Genomic DNA, 20,902 nt, shown 5'->3' with positions numbered 1-20,902 from the left:
GATGGATCACATTCACATCATCAGCTGCTTAACAGGAAAAAAGAAAAAAGAAAAACAAGGAAAGAGGAATTCCGCTGTCCCTTTGTCATTCACTTTAAGAAGAGTTTCTTTCTGTGGAACTAAGTACAGCTGTCACCAGTGTGACAGCAGGATGCTTTTTGCTGCAGGTACATTATGAAGTACCAGGTTAGAAGTTAAATGTTTTAGTAGAGATGTTGCAGTGTGATTTTCCCTTGCTAGTTTCTGTGATTGTATAGACTGAAACCTACTTATTGAGTGTCCGAGAGAAATAGAGAAATTTTAGACCATGCTTTATTTTTTTCCAAGCAGCTTCTATAGAAAATTCATTTGGAAAGAGTAGTAAAAGCAGAGCAGTGAGCTTACTTTCATGAAACTGTGATGGAAGCTTAGTGAAGAACTTTCTCCAGTGGAAACAGTGGTGTGATATGTTGGAAGATCGCAAAAGAATAGTAAAAAAGTGGAGTAATTTGACTTTTGATTGAAGAAGAGAAGCAGGTAGTAAGGACTGTATTGAACCTTGTTTAGACTATGCTCCCTGATCAGAAAATGAGTCCAGAGTTAATGGACCTTCAGTGGGAGTACTGTGTCTTTAATGATATTTTGACAGTGAAGTATTTGAGTGAAGCAAGTCATTAATATGAGAAAAATTGAGAAATCAATAGGGTGTGTGAACAACATCTTTAAGGATACACACTTCAAAGAAGTGTGGAGGGTGGAACTAAGCATAAAATGTCCTAGAAGACTTGTCATCACCAAGAGATCTAAGGAGCAGACTACAGTATTGTCATGCATTGTGGAAAGAGAGAATCACAATATTGCATAATACTCTTTTTAAAAGTTCCCTTTCCAGCTGGACATCTGTGAGAAATGTCCAGTGTCTGGCCCCACTCAAATCTATTTTGCTACTTATCCCCACAGTCTGTTTTGCCCTCCCCACTTGACTGTCTTGATATGTAGAGAAACAATGCATAACAATCAAATCAACTCAGTGTATGAGATCCTTAATACTTTGCTCTCATTTTGAAGGTCAGTTATTAATACCCATCATTAATAGCTGTTATTCCACTCTAAAACCCTGGGTACATCTGACCTTTACTCAAAGATACACTTTTTGATTTGGGGCCATATCCAGTGCTGTTCAGTGTTTACTGGCTCTGTGCCAAGGGATCATTTCTGGCGGTCTTAGGAGAGCATCCAGGATGTTGGGAATTGAACTTGGGTTGGCCTTGTGCAAAGCAAGCACTCTGCCAGCTATGCTATCACTCCAGCTTCATCAGTGATATACTTTTATCCCCATTGTTTCTCTCTTCTTGAATATCCTAGAGTCTTATTTCAGTTAACAGTTCAATAATTATCCTTATTCAGATATCCTTTGAGAGCCTCCAAAGAAAGAAATGGTTGGTCACTTTTCAGCCTCTTTGGCAGTAGTCACTAGGTGTGTCTTGAACTAGGATCTGTTTTATAGCTTGTCTTCAACAATTGACCATTGCCTCTTTGATATTATCTCTCAGCCACTGGAGTACTACCTGTTGCATTGCAGAAACATGATAAATATTTCAAAATGTAGGTGATTGACCAAGCTGAAAAAAATATAGGAGAGATTAATAGATTTACAGTTTATGTAGTGTAATAGTGGGCTGGTACGGTAGCACAGTGGGTAGGGCATGTGCCTTGCATGTGGCCAACCCGGGTTCGATTCCTCCGATCCTCTCAGAAAGCCTGGCAAGCTACTGAAAGTATCTCACCGGCCCAGCAGAGCCTGGCAAGCTACCCATGCATATTCGATATGCCAAGAACAGTAGCAACAAGTCTTACAATGGAGACGTGACTAATGCCCACTCAAGCAAATCGATGAGCAATGGGATGACAGTAGTGTAATAGAACATCCAATAACTGAAAAACTTGTACTCTTAGAGTAATCAGAACAAGAAGTTAAAAGCTGTGCTTGTGATTTAAACAGTAATTATAAGACCATTCATTTTTATGAAAAATAATTTCTTCAATTAATAATTCTAGGATTATTGGATATTCAAATATTAAAAGAATGGCATTGAATCTCTACTTCACACTATATAGAATAGTTAATCAAAAAATGGATTATAGGTACAATAAAACTCTAAGAAGGGTGAGGAGATAACTCAAAGGGATAGTGCTTGCTAATGCATTGCCTGCGGGAGGGCTGGGTTTGATTCTCTGTACCTCATGGTTCTCTGACAGGAGAAGCCCTGGAGCACCTTTCGTATAGCCTCCAAACAAAAATCAGGTATGGTGCCCAGACAAAACTATAGAAATAAAATTTCATAACCATGAACTAAGAAGTACATCCTCATATATGACACCAAAGTTCAAGCAACAAAAGAAACAGTGGTAAATTTCATCCAAATTACAATGTTTTATGCTTCATGAGACACTGTCAACAAAATGGAAAATAAAGCCTCAAAAGGTGGGAGAAAATGTATACACCATTTCAGAATAAAAGTACTATCTAGAATATGTAAAGAAATCTTAAAACTCAAAAATAACAATTGATCCAACTTAGAAGTGGTGAGTGTGTCATTAGTATGTTTGTATTCAAGTAGAGACCAGGGACTCGAAGAACAGTACTAGAGGTAAGACGTTTACCTTGCATGAAATTAACCCTGGTTAGAGTTCCAACATTGCATATTCCCAGGGGCTCCTCAGCACAGAGCCAGGAATAACCTTTGAGCACTGCTGAGTATAGCCCATTCCAACAACCTCAGATACTCAAGTGGAGATCCAGGAAGAAATCACAAGATGAAATTATTTAAAAATTTATTTGGCTTTAAAGAATTTTTTCTATGTGATGCTTAAAAAATAAAAGGAGGCAAAGGATTAGCACACATTCATACCAAAAGACATACAGATGGCTATTTAACATAGGAAAACGCACTGCACATAATGAACCACCAGGGGAAGGCAGATTGAAATCACAATACCATATCCGTCACACGCTAGAATTGCAAGAATTGCAAGAATCAAGTTGACAGTGATGTAGAAAATCAGAACTCTTAGATACAGTACTTGGTAATGTAAAATGGCAGAGCATCTTGGACAGTCACCTGGCATTTCAACCTCTAATGCTAGGTAGGAAGCTCTCAGATTGCTGAGCAGTTGTATTCCTGGGTATCTCCATGCCAAAACCTGTACAAAAATGTTTATAGCACTTTTTGTATAATAATCCCAGAGGGAAACACTGCTGATGTCCATCACCTTATAAACATAATACGGTATATCCATACCAGGGCTATTCATTCAATCCGTAAGAACGAATGAAATGTTGGTTCATGCTAAAACCAACCTTAAAAATGGATGAACCTTTAAAATACTATGCTAAATTAAAATCCAGACACAGAACTGTAAAAACCACATGCCGTATCACTTCATTTGCTTGAAATATGTAATGGACCCAAATCCATAAAGGAGATCAGTTGCTGTCAGGGGCTCTGTGAGAGAGTCTTTGGGTGTATGTCAGTGGTATCGTTTCTTTGGGTGTGAAGAAAGTGTTAGCAGTATTGAATGCTCAACTCTAAGCACACTATACAGCACTAAATCCAACACTAAGATGGCAAATAAAATCTATTTCAATAAAGCTCTTTAAAAAAAGTGGGTAGGTTGGGGCTGGAGCGGTAGCACAGCGGGTAGGGTGTTTGCCTTGCACGAGACCATCACATATGGTCCCCTGAGCACTGCCAGGAGTAATTCCTGAGTGCATGACCCAGGAGTAACCCCTATGCAATGCCGGGTCTGACCCAAAAAGCAAAACAAAAAAACAAAAAACAGAAAGTGGGTAGGGAGAGTAGAAGGGAGTGACTTCTCAATATTAATCAGCAAATCGTGGAGTAGCTGGGCCAGATGGTCCAGCCTATCATGTGCCACAGTGCTGACCTTCCTACCTGTTGTGCATGGTATTCACTGCACTTTGTACAGAAAAGGTATCGATGCACAATGGCCCTACTCAGGTACCTCTGGTAGGAAAACACCGGCCAGCTCCTCACACAATATGGCCCATTACTGTAAGAAAATTGAAGAAGCAGGAAAATGAATGACTGCTACATTAGTAACTCTACACTTGAGTCAGTGGAGAGATTCCTGATGATAGCCAAATTCATCCCATTATTTAGTAGCCAAAAGTGCTGTCAAGATAAATTAATAACATCGATCACATAAATTAACAAAATACAAATGATAGCAATGAGCAGATCGTCTTACGGGAAAACAAACAGCAGGAGCTGGACAGACCGCTGTGCTCTGCTCTGAGATGGTGTCGGAGCCCAGTCTCTGCCCTTAGGTCGGGACTGGACACTCGACTCTAAATAGAGTGTGGACTCAGGGTAGGAGAGCAGTGGCGTCTTCTCAGGAGAACTCCGATACACCGAGTTTTATGTGTTTTGTATGTGAAGAATTATTGTGCTTTACTGTTTTGGTGAGAGGGTACAAGATGTTTGTGAGTGAAGTAATCTGACCCTTTCAATTCGACAGAAGCATTGGCATTTAAAATTCTGGAGTTGGTTGATTTCCAGGGAATTTAGTCTTATCACGGTCATCACCATCATTTCCCTTACGTAAAAACATTGGTGCATGTGGTCAGAGTTGAAACTATGGAGAAACAGGGAGGGTGACACATGGGGAAGAATATAGGTGGAATTATTACTCTGTGGGGCCTGCCTCCAGAGGCAGCCCCTTTTCCTTTAACTTCTATAAAACCATCCATCACAGATGCAAATGTCAGTGTGACGTACTAGAAGTACGAATTTAGAGAAACATTATGGGGATGAGTGGGGCAGTGTAGTTTGCTGCAGGCATTCAGTTATGATGAAGACTGTTGGAACAATTTCAATGAAAATTGGCAGTATTTACTTTCCTATACTACATATCAAGATCACTCTGTATGAAGCAAATTTTCCCTTTTAGAGTATCGTGGCCATGGCTTTTCTCAATTTTTGAAAACCCACTAAATTAATTTTCTGAATTTGTATATAGAAATTGCTTAAGCAGATGCTTTGAGTTTTATTTCCCTGCTTTCTTAGTAATTTATGAAACACTTTATAAATATTACAGGAAAAAAGTCCTGCAGGCCAAAGGGGTGTGTGTTGTGGTGTGTTCATGTATACACACATTCATATATGAAAAGAAAAACGTCTGAGTTGGTGTTCTATTCCATAACAAATCACCACCACCCCCAAATTGATAGAACCTAAGCACTACAAGTAGTAGTGAAAGTAAGTGATTTTGTTGTTATATCATTAGTACAAATGTCCATTGTTTTGGGGATTTGTTAATCAGGTGGTATCTTTTGAAATCAATGAGAGACAAGGAATCTATTGAAAACTGTATTTAAATTTTGGGGTGGTTGGTTATTCTCCAAAAGTGATTGTTTCAAGACTTGGCCAGAAGTCAACACCCCTGAGCAGGATAAATGGGTCTGTTAGGTGAAACCATGTACTATTTTCATCCATTTTCCTCAGCCAACCCTGCTGAGCTATAATCATCAGCCTCAATTGCTTCCCTTTGGTACTTACAACCTGGGATTAGTCTTGGTTTTCATCCTTTTGGGAATGATGAGCAGAAAGATGTATGGGGCAGGTCGGTGGGCAGGCAGAGCGGGGCACTGAAACAACGCTGTCATGCTGGAGAACCAACCTGTTGGCAGCCAGGAGGAGGATTGGAAACCTTCCTAAGACTTTGAGACCCTTTGGACAAAAATATTTTTTCCATACAGAGTTAGGAAAATGTTGCACAAAGAGCAGAGCATGTGCTTGGACTCTGGAGCTTCTTCAGAAGAACAGAGGATTTGTGTTCATTCGGTTTTAGTTTCCATCATCACCAAATTTGCAGCAATTACATTTTTAATTTTTTCTTTTAGTTTATGGGGCTTTGGGCCACACCCGGGGGTACTCACCACATCCAGAGCCATCGCCAGTGGCTCTGCACATGGACATCACTCCTAGCAGGCCTTTGGGGTCCCTCTGGGGCGCCAGGGATTGAACTTTGTGGACCTTGTGCAAAGCAAGCATCTACCCAGCCCCCTCTGTCTCTCTGGCCCCCTTTTTTTTCTTCTTTGTTTGTTTGTTTCTGACTTATTCTATGTGAGGAATCATTTTATTTTGGTCAGAATTGGTAATTATGTCCTGTTACTATACATTGCAAGTTTCATTTTTTGAGTACCCCCTCCCCACCCCGCCCCCTGTCTTTTTGCATGTATCTTCGAGTTCTAAGCTTCTGCTCCTGGCATTTTGGTATAATAGAATTCAGGATGAGCCCAGGTAGGGCTCTGTATTCTTGGTTTTAGGAATATTTCTAAGTTATTTATTTGTATATTTTACTTGTTTGTGTACCGGATCATTGTTGGTTTTTCCCTTTCAGCGTTTAAGTTCACAGGCTAGGTTCCTTTTGTGCCTTCATCAGTCCTGATCTCACTGGGTCTCAGGTTCTTCGAATAGTATCCAATACACAATTGGTGTTCATCTGCAAATAGCTAACTGGCTAGAGTCAGTCTTATCAAATTGAGGAAAGAAAGGAAAGTGTTTGAAACTCTTTGAGGTTCTTTCCTAATTTAAAATTGGGTGATTTTCCTTCTTAAAAAGATGACCAAGTGAGAATAAAAGTAAATTCTGTGAGCAAATCATTATCAAAAAGTATGGCAAATTTGTGATTTTTAACATTGGTTGGCTAATGTTATTTTTTGTTTTATATAAAAATGATAGTTGGTCATTATTTCTAGTATTATTGAGACAGTATCACAACTAGAAATAATTTCTAGGTCATTTGTATATGTTAATTGAATTATATTAACTTGGCTTATCAACTTGGGCTTTGTAACGGTTACTATATTCTTTCTAAATTAGGAACCTATATTTTTCATATGTAATGGCTTTTCTTAAAAGAATTCCAGTAACCTGTTGAGTGTAAAATTTAGCAAGTTAGGTGGATTTGGGGCAAGGTGGGGGCACGCCTGGCAATGCTTGGGAAATGAGTGCTGAGAAGAAGTTTCGGGCTCTTACATGCACTGCACATGCGCCACAGCCTTTGAGCTGCCCCCAACTAGGTGGACCTTATGTTTCATCACATTTGGGGGGCCCGGGGTAGTGGGAATGTTTGAGCCCTGACCACAGTGCCTAGAGATCACTCCTGGCAGTGCTCAGGGAACTATGTGGTGTCAGAGATCGAACTCATGTTGGCAGCCTGCAAGACAAGCAGCTTACCTATTATACTAACTCAACACCTGGCATGCAATTTAGTTTCTATACAGAACACTTTATTAAGTGAGATACACATCTCAGGTGTTAGCAGTATTTGCCATTTTTTATTTCAAGATCCGTGACCAGGTCTTGCTCAGAGAACAGACATGTTTGGCTCTCTGCAGTGTCTTATTGGGCCTCTCAATTTCCACAGTGCCTCAGGTTAGGGTAGCTGGCGGGGTAGCAGGGGATGAGATAATTCTGGAACCAACTCAGCATGCAGGGTCAGTATTCCAAACTGTTAAGAATCCATGTTTCTTTTTTTTTTTTCCTTGGGTCACATCAGGCGATGCACAGGGGTTACTCCTGTCTTTGCACTCAGAAATTAGTCCTGGTGGTGCTCAGGGGACCATATGGGATGCTGGGAATCGAACCCGGGTCAGCTTCGTGCAAGGCAAACACCCTACCCGCTGTGCTATTGCTCCAGCCCCAAGAAACCATGTTTCTTAATCTTGCTAATCCTTCTTATTATTTTAGTAAATTTTGTTAAATCATCACCAATTTCTGACCAACCATAGCTTTTTGTGTTCAGATGAACAAAAGTATTTTATTTAAAAAAAATTTTAATTTATTTTTCAACTGTAGCTTTACATGCTTCACTGAGGTTGTTGGATAAAGACCTACTATAAGAAAGGTACCTTATGTTGTGTGTTATATTGTCTTCAGATTATGGTTTTGCTCAAGGTCTATGAGAAAAATACAACCTGGCAGTTGTTGAAAGAAACCACATTATTTGAGGAGTAATTAAATGTCCCTTAAAGTTGTTTTTACAGAAGTCACAATTTTCAAAATATTTTGTTGTAACTTTTCAATTTTAATTAGAAATTATTAAAAATTGAAACCATTTTTAATAAATTAAAGATTTATAAAAGAATAAGTGGCTTATTCTCAATTTTCACATTTATCAAAGTGTTGGCACATATGAAGCTAAGTGGAGGGACAGCCATTTATTTCTGTAGTATTTTTTAAAATTTCTTGAATATTTCTAAATTTCTACTTAAACACAAGGTTTGTGATATTGTTAGTAATAAAGTTTTAGGCACACAGTGTTCCACCACCACTGTAGGTTGTCTCTTATTCTGTAGGTTACTCTGTAACAAGCCTATCTGTACAATCCCAGCCCCCAGATATTTAAAAAATAATTTTTTTTTTAATAACCATTAGCTACAGTTTCAAAGCCTTTGTGGTTTAGTTTCAATCATACAATGACTGAACACCCAACCCTCCATTAGTGTACATTTTCTACCACCAGTGTCCCCAGTATTCCTCCCCCACCCCTGTCCAACCCCTGTCCCGGCCTCTGTGGCAGACAGTTTCCCTCTTACTCTCTCTCTCTCTGCTTATGGGCATTATGGTTTGCAATACAGATAATGAGAGGCCATCATGTTTGGTCCTTTATCTACTTTCAGGACACATCTCCCATCTGGAGCAACCCCTCCAGCCATCATTGACTTAGTGATCCCTTCTCTATCCCAGTTGCCTTCTCCCCCAGCTCATAAGGCAGGCTTCCAACCATGGAGCAATATTCCTGGACCTTGTCTATACTGGCCTTGGGTGTTAGTCTCGTATTATGATATTTTATATTCCACAAATGAGTGTAGTCATTCTATGTCCCTCACTTTCTGACTCATTTCATTTAGCATGATATTCTCCATGTTCATCCACTTATAAACAGATTTCATGACTTCATCTCTCCTAACAGCTGCATAGTATTCCACTGTGTAGATGTACCAAAGTTTTTTTAACCAGTCGTCTGTTCTTGGGCACTCGGGTTGTTTCCAGATTCTGGCTATTGTTAATAGTGCTGCAATAAACATACAGGTGCAGATACCATTTCTACTGTGCTTTTTTGCACCCTTGGGATATATTCCGACAATTGGTATTGCTGGATCATATGGAAGCTCAACTTCTAGTTTTTTAAGGAATGTCAATATTGTAATATTGTTTTCCAAAAAGACTGGACCAGTCAGCATTCCTACCAACAATGAAGGAGAGTCCCTTCATCCCCATAACTGCACCAGCACTGGTTATTCTTGTTCTTTTTGAGCATCTCTCAAATCTTGAAGCTAAGAACCTTATTGGTGCCTTTAACTTTTTTCACTCTCTATTTGGTGGCTTAAAGTTGACTATCTTTATCTCGAGCACTCCTTTCTGTCTTTAATTTGTCCACTGATTAGTTTTGCTGTGAAATTTTAAAATTTAGCACCAATGACAACACAATGCAGATATAAATAAATGTGTAAATAAAAACATTGGGAGCTTCTGTGTATTCATGGATCAGTTTATTAGTTGATGCCTCAGATACAAAAAAAGAAGATAAAAGTTGGTTGGTTACTTATTTGCAGTAAGTATTGTTTAAAAAGTAGTTTAAATTTTGAAGAAACTTGCTTCTTGATATTTTAAAAAATTAAAAGTTGTTTCTTCTTTATTGTAGTGAAGCCAAATTGTTTTATTGAAAGAAGTTTACATAGAGAAATGTGAGCAGAGGAGAGAATGGGGAGGTCAAAATAGAACCCAGGCTTCTCCAAAATGGATAAAGCTTCTTTTTGATTCTTGAAGCAATATCTATTATCAATCTATAGCTACTTTACAGAATATTATGTGTTCACCAGTAACTTACTTTTTGTTTGTCATCAAAAGTAACCATGCTTAGTGGCTCAACAAGTTGGTTCCGAGGCAGGGAGGTTTCCTCTCTCAGGAAATTAAGGATATTGTAACACCAGTAGCACGTTAGCCACCATAGAAATGAGGGGAAGGGTGATGGAGAAGTAAGGTTTGGTATTTTTCACTCACGGTTATAATCTTTAAATTTGAAAACATAGGAAAGCAATCCAGGAGATTCAAGTAATACGTTAAAATCCGACACCATTTGGAAGTATAACTTAACCTTGTTTGATGTGTTTTTGGGAGGTGGGCTACACCAACAGTGCTCAGGGAGGAACTTCAGCAGTGTCGGGTGTCACACCAGTGTCAACCATATCAGGACAGCTGCGTAATCCCTGTGCCATCCCCTGGTCCCGTCTCATTGTGCTGATGATGTTACAGTGCCTGGGAGTCATACACACACTTGGTTGTGGTGCTTGTCCTGTGAGCATAAACTGAGTTGCTTGTATTCTCAGATGTGGTGCTTGTTATGGGCATGCTCCTGTCATTACGGTCATTGTACATGTGCTTGCTGGAGAGTGCAGCTTTAGTGCTGATGCGCCTATGCGTTCTGATTGCTTTGCTTGCTGAGTTGCACATTTCACTTGGGTTGCTCAGACCCCAGCCCAGGGATGATGGGGAGCAAAGCTGCCAGGATTGTGCTCCAACTGAACCTACAGCACCAGGAATGAAATTTGTGATCCCAACCTTGCTAGGCATATGCATTTAGCCACTGAACCATTTTCCTGCCCACAAATAGAATCTTACAAAATAGACCATTTGACCAATTACTCCTTTGAGCTCTTTGGTTGAATGCTCTTTACTTCTGATTTCTTCCTTTATGATAATTTCCAATATCTGACGTGATGTGTTGGTGTTTTCATTCATGGTAGAAAATTTTCCTCATTGTGGAAGTTACAGTCTTTATGTTTCATATCTTTATTCAATTTGAAGAAAAACCTTCTTATTTTGATTGATCACTATTAGAAATGCAGAAAACAGGGGCTGGAGTGATAGCCCTTGGTGGGGTGTTTGCCTTGCAAGCAGCCGACCTGGGTTCGATTCCCAGCATCACATATGATGCCCTGAGTACTGCCAGGAGTGATTCCTGAGTGCAAAGCCAGAAGTACCTCCTGAAGGTCAAGAATTTTGTAGTTAAGTGGATGGGCATGAAAAATTTCATGCTGAGTGAAATGAGTCAGAAAGAGAGAGACAGACATAGAAAGATTGCACTCATCTATGGTATATAGAATAACAGAGTGGGAGACTAACACCCAAGAACTGTAGAAATAAGTACCAGGAGGTTGACTCCATGGCTTCGAGGCTGGCCTCACGTTCCGGGGAAAGGTCAACTCAGAGAAGCGATCACCAACTACATTGTAGTCGAAGGCCATGTGGGGGAAGGGAGTTGCGGGCTGAATGAGGGCTAGAGACTGAGCACAGCGGCCACTCAACACCTTTATTGCAAACCACAACAGCTAATTAGAGAGAGAAAACAGAAGGGAATGCCTTGCCACAGTGGCAGGGTGGGGTGGGGGGGAGATGGGATTGGGGAGGGTGGGAGGGACACTGGGTTTACGGGTGGTGGAGAATGGGCACTGGTGAAGGGATGGGTTCCCAAACTTTGTATGAGGGAAGTATAAGCACAAAAGTGTATAAATCTGTAACTGTACCCTCACGGTGATTCTCTAATTAAAAATAAATAAATTAAAAAAAAAAAGAAGTACCTCCTGAGCATTGCAGGGTATGACCCAAAAAGCAAAAAATAAAATAAAATAAGAAAAAAAGAAAAAGAAATGCAGAGAACAGTTAGTGCAAAAGAGAAAGGAAACTCCTAATTCCTTTATATTACTGGTTGTCAATGAATAAAATTTCAATATGTCAGCTACATTTGGGATTTAGTTTAAAGTTACTTTGGGGTCTTTTTTTTGGTCTTTTGCATTAGGACCATACCCAAATGTGTTGAGGGTTATCCCAAGCTTGGTGTCAGGACATTGCTCTTGAGATGTTTGGGGGAATCATATGAACCCAAGGCTCTCTCATGCCAATTATGTGCAATTATGTGCGCTATCCTTTGAGCTATCTCCCAGACCCACTGTGGTGGTGGTGGTGGTGGTGGTGGTGGTGGTGGTGGTAGTGGTGGTGGTGATGGTGGTGGTGGTGGTGGTGGTGGTGGTGGTGGTGGTGTGTGTGTGTGTGTGTGCACGCACGTGTGGGTGTATGTATGTATGTGTAGGAGGTGATTGCCTATTTTTTGTGGTCAAAGCTTACTTAAAATATAAGTATTTAACTGGGTTTAGATTATCCAAAATTTTAGAATAGGATGGGAGTGAGGGTGATTCCATAATGAAGGCATTAATAATTCTTGTTAGATATCAAATATAAGTATATAAAGGTCTGTTCCTTTTTATTTTTTGTTTGCTTTTTCATTTAATTTTGTCCATTTAGTCAGTCCTTATTGAGAGCTTGTCACGTGCCCAGCTGCTCTTGAGTGCTTTGCAGTGTGTGGGCAGATGTGTAATCCAGCTGCGGGGCCAGCCCCAGTGGCCCGGCTGAAACTGGCCTAGGCCTGCCCTTTCGGTCTGTAGCTGTTGTTCATTGCTTTTCATTTCATTTTTTTCTTCTCTGTGCTCACTCTTAGCTGAAACTTCTTCCCTTCCTGCCTGGCCTGAGAGCCCACATCACATGTGTTGGCAACAGTTGGGAATTGAACCCAAGCCCAGCTTTCACAAGCTCATTTGGTCTGAGTCTTTCGTGTGCTGGCAACTCATTCTGTGTTCCTGCCTCTGCATGTTATCCATCCATCTGTCAGCTAACACAAACATACCTGGAGTCCCCTTGCCCATGCATCTCTCTGCCCACTTGTCAGAGCATCTCTGGCCATCTGAAGCAGCGCTTTTCCAGTTTTCATTTGTGTCTACCTTTTAATCTCTTTGTTCCTTATCATGCAGCCTAGTAGGAATAGGAGGAGAGATGTTCCAGATCTACAGAGTTCATGAAAATTCCCGCAGTGCACTTGAATTCAGTAATGGGACCTACATTTTCTTCTAATATTATTATAGTAATAATATTGGCTAAAGAAAAGAAAATAATTCTAGCTAAAGAAAAGAAAATCTCAAAGCATAAGGTTTTGGGGTTTGGTTTGGGTTTGGGGGCCACCCTTGACAGTGCTCAGGGCTTTTTCCTGGCTCTACACTCACGGGTCACTCCTGGCAGGTTCAGGGGACCATATGGAATGTCAGGGACCAAACCCAGGTCTATAAGCAGACACCGTCCCAGTGTAGTAGTATTCCAACGCCAGCATAGGTGTTTTTAAGAAATCCATTTTAATTTTTGGAATCAAAATTGTTCTTTCTCCCCCACATAATTCCCTGACCTAGGAAGTTCTCGTAACTTCCCTCAGCTCTATCCAGTTTCCTCTAATATGAGAGTGACATCTTTGCCACACAGAATTGTTGGGAGGATGTAACGAAGTAATAATACTAAGAGTAGTAGCTGCTAGTTAAGGTTTGACTATTATCAGCTATCAGTTACTTTAACAGCATGATAACTTATTTATATTCTGAACATTCAGTAATAATTAAATGGTTGTGTCTTGAGTCTTTTCACAACTGTTAATGACTTATAGACCCAGTCTCTTACAGTTTATTGTTTACATTTTGTTCCTCAGTGTACCTAACTCATATATAATTCTCCACATGGTAGAACCTTAAGCTTCAGCTCAGAGTGAAAAATCCAATTCAGCAACTAAACTGGATGTCCATCTGAGTCATTCTATGCCTTGCTTTCACGTGCTACAAGGATGCTAATACCTATATCTCCATAGTACCAGAAGTTAAGTGGTATGAATGTCAGATTCATGAATTCATGAAGGAATGTCAGTTAAGTGGTATAAATGAGAAAGCCACGGGCTTTCTCATCTCTTTCTAACTGCCTCCCTCTTTAGTGCTCACTTTTTGTTGTCCCCAGGCTGTTTTATTTGGTTTCAACTGGTCTCTTTGTCATACTTCTAAAAAGATTGCAGGCCAGACAGGCATTCTCCCTCTTTTAACCTTTTGTGCCGCATCTGTCCTCTTATTTTTGTGTCTAGGCCACAGGATAGCAAGGGTGCTAGGCACATGAAGAATCTCAATAAATACTTACTGATGGGAATACACAGACATGATAAAGAATCAGAATCGCAGTCAGACTGATGTTCTTTTTCAACCTGAGAATATTCATTACTTTTGTTTTTAAACAGACAAGGCAAATAGAGCTTAAGGTAGAGGAAGGAGATTACTAAGTAGTATATTTATTTTTCAGCCACCAAAATCAAGTATACTAAGAACTGGGTGGCTTAACTAATAAACTATTTTCCAATAATTCTGGAGGCTACAGATCTGAGACTGAGAGGACAGCAAAGTTGGTTTCTTCTGAGGCCTTTCTCCTGGGTTGGTAAATAGCCTTCCTCTCCCTGTGCTCTGCAAGCTCTTCCCTCTGCACGTCTGTCCTAATCACCTCCAGTGAGGGTATACTCACACTCGATGGCCCACGCATAGGACTGCATTTTGCTGAGATGATTTCTAGTAGAATTGCTGGGTCACGTGGGAGGTTTTTCATTATTTGAGTAATCGTCATACTATTTTCATTAAGGTTAGACTGGACTGTGTTCTCACCAACACTGTACATGGTTCCTTTCTCTTCATGTCCTTACAGCCAATCTTTGCGTCTAGTCTTTTAATATGAGCATTTCATCTCAATATCATTTTCATTTATATTTCCCTGATAACTAGTGTTAATGGACATTTTTATTTTAATGTATATTTTGGCCATCCATGTTTCTCTGGATAAGAATTTGTTTAGCTTATTTCCCATTTTTGATGTTTTGTTGTTGTTGTAGGTGTTGTAAGTTCTTAAGTTCCTTTGAATTGAGCCCTTTGACATACATGTAATGTGTGAATATTTTTTTCCTATTCAGTAGAAGTTTTTTTTTCTTCATTTCAGTGATAGTTTTATTATGCAGAAGCTTCTTGGTTTGAGTAGTCCCATGTGTTTACTTTTGCTTTTGTTCCCTTTATTGGAGTTTAATACCCAAATAAATCATGAAATTTTGGAATGTTATATATTTTCTTCTACATGTTTTATGATTTCAGTTCTAACATCCAAGTATGAAATCTATTTTGAGTTCCCTTTGTACGTGATGTTAAATTCTGGTCCAGTTTCATTCTTTTGCATGTAACTATCCAGTTTTCCCATCACCAGTTAAATTATTGAAGATATATTCCTCTCTTTAATTTATACTCTTTGTTTCTTTGTTGTAAATTAACTGCCTGTATACATGAGAAGTTATTTCTGGGTTCTCAGTTCTATTCTGTTTGATTTATTTATTTTTACACCAGCACCACAGTTTTTACTGTTCTATGTTTATAGTATAGTTTGTGCTTGGAGAGAATGATGCCTCCATTTTTTTTTCACGATTGTTTTGTATTCAGAGTCTTTTATGACTATACAAATTTCAGTGATTCTTGTTATGTTTCCTTGCCATTGGAGGGATGCTATTGAAGTTTTAAGAGTATTTGTTTTGAATTTGTTGCTTTGGAAGAATAGTTGTATTAAAAATGTTAATCCTTTCAATTCATTAGTACATACTATCCATATATTCCTTTGTGATTTCTTTTGATAGTGTTTTTAAAATTGGTATTTGAATACCTGGGAAGGGATTTGAAGCCCTTCCTAGATATTCATTTCTTTTAAGTGTTGATTATAAATGAGATTGTTCTGTTGATTTAAGAAATATAGCTGATTCTTTTTTGGTAAGGGGGCCACACCAGCTCACTCAGGGCTTATTCCTGGCTCTGCACCAAGGCATCACTCCTGCCAGGCATCACTCCTCAGATGACTGACTATATGTGGTGCTGGGGATTGAACCTGGGTTAGTTGTTACCTGCTACACTATCTTTTCAGCCTCTGAAATACTAATGCTTTTGTATATTGATTTTTAACCTGTAACTTTCTATTTCTATTTCTCACTTTTTTTAGTGGATATGTTAGAATCTCTATGTATATTATTAGTCATCTGTAGATAGTGATAGTTTTTTTTTCTTTTTGGGTCACACCCGGTGATGCATAGGGGTTACTCCTGGCTCTGCAGTCAGGAATCACTCCTGGCAGTGCTCAGGGTACCATATGGGATGCTGGGAATCGAACCCGGATCGGCCACGTGCAAGGAAAATGCCCTACCTGCTGTGCTATTGCCCTAGCCCCGATAGTTTTGATTCTTTATTTCAAGTTTGGCTTCTCTTTATTTTTCTTGTCTTATTGCTTGGCCAGTACTGTTAATTATATTTGAATAACAGCTGTGAGAGTGAACATCTGTTTTTCTTGTGACAACTGAAATGCTTTCAGTTTTATATCTGTTATCCATTAAGATGTTAGCTATGGCTTTGTCATCTAGCTGTGTGGTAATGTGGAGAGGCATGCAGTGCTAAGGAACAAACTCAGGACCTTGCTCATCCCACAGCATCTTACCACTCGAGCCATACCTACAGCCTCATACTTTGTCCTCTTGACATAGTATGGGTTTTGCATAAATGTTTATTAGGGATTTATCTCTAGCTTTCTTTTTCGTGTGTTTGATGTCTTTGCTTCTGTTTGGGGCCTCCCAAACAGTGCTCAGAGGCCTGTTCATTCCCACCAGATATTCTCAGCCAACTAAGCTGGCAGTTCCAGGCAAGGGCCTGAGGAGATGCTGCTACTCAGGCCCTGAGATGCCAGTGATACCTAGAGAACCCCCACAGGATCAGGTCCTCCAGATTTGCCAATGTATGGGGAACCATGTGGTTCCATATGGAGCCCAGGTTGGACTGCTGTACTATCTCTAGGGCACTCCTCTGGTTTGGCAGCAGGAAAATGTTGGCCTCAAAAATGTGTTTGGAAGAACACGTTTAATTTTTTTGAGGAGGTTGAAAGGAATGAAAAAAACTATTTATGCTAAAATTATTCAAGGTATGTTATCAGGTATATTCATTCTGTATTTTAGGCAAAACTAAAGCAATGCTTTCATGGCAAGTACTAGCATATGCATTAGAATTTTCAATGTCTAAGCACCATTTCAAATATACCTGTAAATTAGCAGACATGCACTCATCATTGAGGCTAATGTGATTAGCTTGTTAAGACTCAAAGGAGATTACACTTATTAAAGTATGCTTAAAAAGTTATGCTCTGAGTTTTAGCAGGGAAGTGACTCCGAATCTTAAGGAATTACTGTTGGGTTATCAATGAACTATTAACATAGTAGTTAATTCTGAAACTGGTGCTAATAGGTTCATTAATATAAAGACTTTTGTTTTCTTAGCATAAAAATTAATGGCTGTTAATCCACATTAAACCCATCCTATAGATTAAAGTACAGCCTATCACTGATAAAGTTGCCATTTTGTAGTCAGCATCATTTTTCTTAATTGAAACATAGAGCATATGTATTTTTTATTAGATTTTTTGAGGAATGGTTAAATTATTTTATTTTCGCTTATAATCAGCCTCCTGAGGTGTAATAAGAAATCCATTCCAAGATACAGTATAAGTGTGTGTGTGTGTGTGTGTGTGTGTGTGTGTGTGTTAGAGGCAAAATGTCTCATTGAACTATGTACCTGGTTGCCTGAAATACTTGGAGTGGCACTTTCTTTAGCACCCTAGACCGGCTTCCAAGTTTTTCCCAAAAATTCTTACTGTCCCCTTTTTCCTACCTTAAAGCTGTTTTGTCAGCTATCACATGCCTACCAGTTTTGGAGCCTGAATGAAATCTCTGATTGTACAATCCTTTGCTCTTGCTTTATGTACTCCATTGCTTTTTCCTTTTGATTGTGATATCTGTCGTATTAGTTATTTCTTATTTTCTCTTGGACCATATTTGTTTGATCTTGGTAACATGAAGATACTGTGAATTTGCCCACAGAGATGTGTACATATTAAGTTCACATTGGTGAATTAGACCAATGTGAATTATCCAGTTTCTACAAATGGTCTTATTCACACCTTGTAATCTCTCCTTTCATAACACTATAAAATCAGGAGGTCATGGGAGTATTTTGATTTCATCCTGATTTTCATACTGATTTTCAGATTGCTCAAGTTTCTACTCATTGCAATCTCCTCATTTCATCCGTATCTTTTGGTGCTGAATTGAATGGTCCTTGAATGCTCATCTGACTCCTGAAGTTAGTGTAACTTTGTTTCCTAAGGTCCCTCTGTGGAAGGAACTGTGCATGCTGGTTGCACACATCTGGCAGCTCAGCCCTGGAAAAGCATACTTATTTAATCCAGAGGATCCTTCACTAAACTGAGATGGTCAAGGTCATTCCAGACAGTCATATCCAGCACATATAAAACTCCCTGAGCAAGGGGGCTGTGGCTGTGGCTCAAGAGATCTAGAATGTGTGAAGCCCTGGATTCTTCCCCCTGCATTGCATTGGTCCCCGCCCTGCCAACTCTGCTGGGTGTGACCTTCACAACTGACAAATTTATTTCTCTTGGAAGATTTCATCTGTGAAGCTTTTGAGAAAGTTAAGATTTATTATCAAGCTCTTGATCTCTAAAACATTTTGTTTAATCAGCATCAGATGGATGGTGTGACTATTTTCAAAATAGTTAATTATTAGGACTTTAAAATTCACTTAACTCATTAAATTAGAACTGGAATTCAAACACTGTTTTTACCCATGAAAGAGAAAAAAATGGAATGAGGAGGAAAGTGATTAATATTGCATATATTCACAGGACATTTGCTAATAACGCTATGCTTTCTCTTTGCTCTTTTCTTTAGGTGATTGAAGACAATACTGGTGTTCGCCGCGTGGTGGTGACACCCCAGTCTCCTGAATGCTACCCCCCAAGCTACCCCTCAGCCATGTCTCCAACCCATCACCTACCCCCCTACCTGACGCATCACCCTCATTTCATCCACAATTCACACACGGCTTACTACCCACCTGTTACTGGACCTGGAGATATGCCGCCTCAGTTTTTTCCACAGCATCATCTTCCCCCTACAATATATGGCGAACAAGGTATGGTTATTGCTGGTATTAGGAGCTAGTGAAACTGATTAAACACTTTAGAGTCTTATGAAAACCAGAGTCCTTTATTTCTTCTGTATTAAACATGGTGGAAGGAGAGTTATGTGCTGTATAAAGCTCATGGAAATTTCATAGCTTCCTTTGTCCTGAATTCATTTTCTTCTAAGAATTACATTTTGGGCTGTGACTTCTGTCCCTCCCTCCCAGTTTTTTCCCTCCCTCTTGCCCTCTAGTCACTTCTCTCTCTTTCTCCTTCCCCTTGTGCCTCTCTTTTTCCCTCTCTTCTCAAGCCTGCCCTCTTTCTCATCCTACAGAAAGCAAAGTATGGATTAGTTGCTTCTTATTTTGGAACGGGGGCAGTGATCCATTGTATGTTCCATCCCCTACTGACATACATTTAAGTGAAAGTAGCTTGAGATTAATCAGCATGCCAATTCTTAGCCAATTTTATGGACTGGCAGTAGGAGTATTAGTAAGTATTTGGAACCCTGTTTCCAGTGGTAATAATTTGAGGTCTGAGTAATATCTGGGTTTCTTGGTTACTCTGTGTCACAGCTTGACAGAACTCAAAATCCGTGATGTCCTTCTGAACGCTGTTTATCAATTGCCATTAGTGTAGCGACCAGCCACGCTGGTGGTAAGCAGATAATTACCTTGTAATGGAAGAGTGCCAAAGACACAGACTTTATGTCTTAGGAGCTCTGGCCTTGGCACTGGCTTAGTCTAAAGCCCTTCTCTATCAAAATGTATACAAGAAACCAGACAAGTGAGGGTAAAAATTAGACTTTAACCATTAGGACTTTGAATAGTGATCTTCTTCTGAATCTGACTATTGATCGAAGCCTTTTTGTTGCATTAAACTCTCACTATGGTGTTACTAATAAATATGTGAAAAATGTCTTCTTATATCATAGCACATTTGGACTGTGAACACCTCACTTCTATTATTAGCTATGTACCCCCCCATATATTTACCTCACATTGGTTTTTTTCCTTATTAATAAAAAAAAAAAGAGATGGGTATTTCAAGTAAAACATTCTGTTAACTTAGAAAATTATTTAGATTTTTTGTTATTACATTTTTCCTTTTGTTGTTGCTAGAATGAAACAAGATAATTAAGTATTCAATACTGTCATAATGGAGTATGGAGAGATGGTGAAGTCAGTCATTCCCTTGTGAATAGGACACTGTCTTAAAGCCAGGAAGAGTCTTTGCTTCTCTTAGGTGCTGGCGCTCAGCCAGAGGAGAGACAAATGGAATAACTCATGAGCATCAGGTTTTGTCCTTCCCCTAGAATAGTCTTAAAGTTTGGAACTGATGAAAATGAAACTTTCTTTACTCTGGTAATGATTAATGGTCTGTGATTGTCTGGTAAAGATGCACTAATTTTATCACTATAAATTTCTGCTTACATCACTAAGTAAAAATACTACTGTATTCAGTAATATTTGACTTAAAGTAAAAATATTTTATCTCAGTAATTTACTGAGCTTTATAATAGACACAGATATTCAGTAATGAATAATTGTAATTGACTATAGCTGATTATCTTTAAAAAGATCCAGTCTTCCCTAATTACATTAGCAAGCCCAAACATTAGAAAATAGGTACATACTTGAAAACTTTGTATTAACCCCCCAAAAATTTAGTTAACTGCTATGTTCTGTTACTTGACACAATTGCATAAAACATTTGAACTAAATATAGGATTTTTTTTATTGGATATAAGCTTAATAACACTGTGAGAAGCCTTGGCGACTACCTCATTTTAGCAGATTGTTATTAAGATGCCTCATACTTACTATTTTGTGAATGATGTTCCTTGAGATTTTAGACAAACTGCATGAATCATATTGTCATTGGAATCAAACACTAAAAGAACCCTCACAAAATATCCCCAATAAAAATCACTGTAGTTCTTC

General features: G+C 39.1%; 1 protein-coding gene across 3 annotated transcripts in view; it reads left to right on the top strand.

Moving 5' to 3' along the window:
- Window positions 1-20,902, top strand: part of FNDC3B (fibronectin type III domain containing 3B) — a 362,568-nt gene that overhangs the window by 195,591 nt on the left and 146,075 nt on the right. For all 3 annotated transcript variants that reach the window (XM_055128349.1, XM_055128351.1, XM_055128350.1), the window contains exon 5: window positions 18,727-18,970. In XM_055128349.1, the coding sequence (XP_054984324.1) occupies window positions 18,727-18,970 (244 nt within the window). The remainder of the gene's footprint in view (window positions 1-18,726; window positions 18,971-20,902) is intronic.

The sequence above is a fragment of the Sorex araneus genome, chromosome 2 (assembly GCF_027595985.1).
Source record: "Sorex araneus isolate mSorAra2 chromosome 2, mSorAra2.pri, whole genome shotgun sequence".
Classification (NCBI taxonomy): domain Eukaryota; kingdom Metazoa; phylum Chordata; class Mammalia; order Eulipotyphla; family Soricidae; genus Sorex; species Sorex araneus.
The sequence above is the reverse complement of the archived record's forward strand: the minus strand, read 5'-3'. Positions and strand labels throughout refer to the sequence as shown.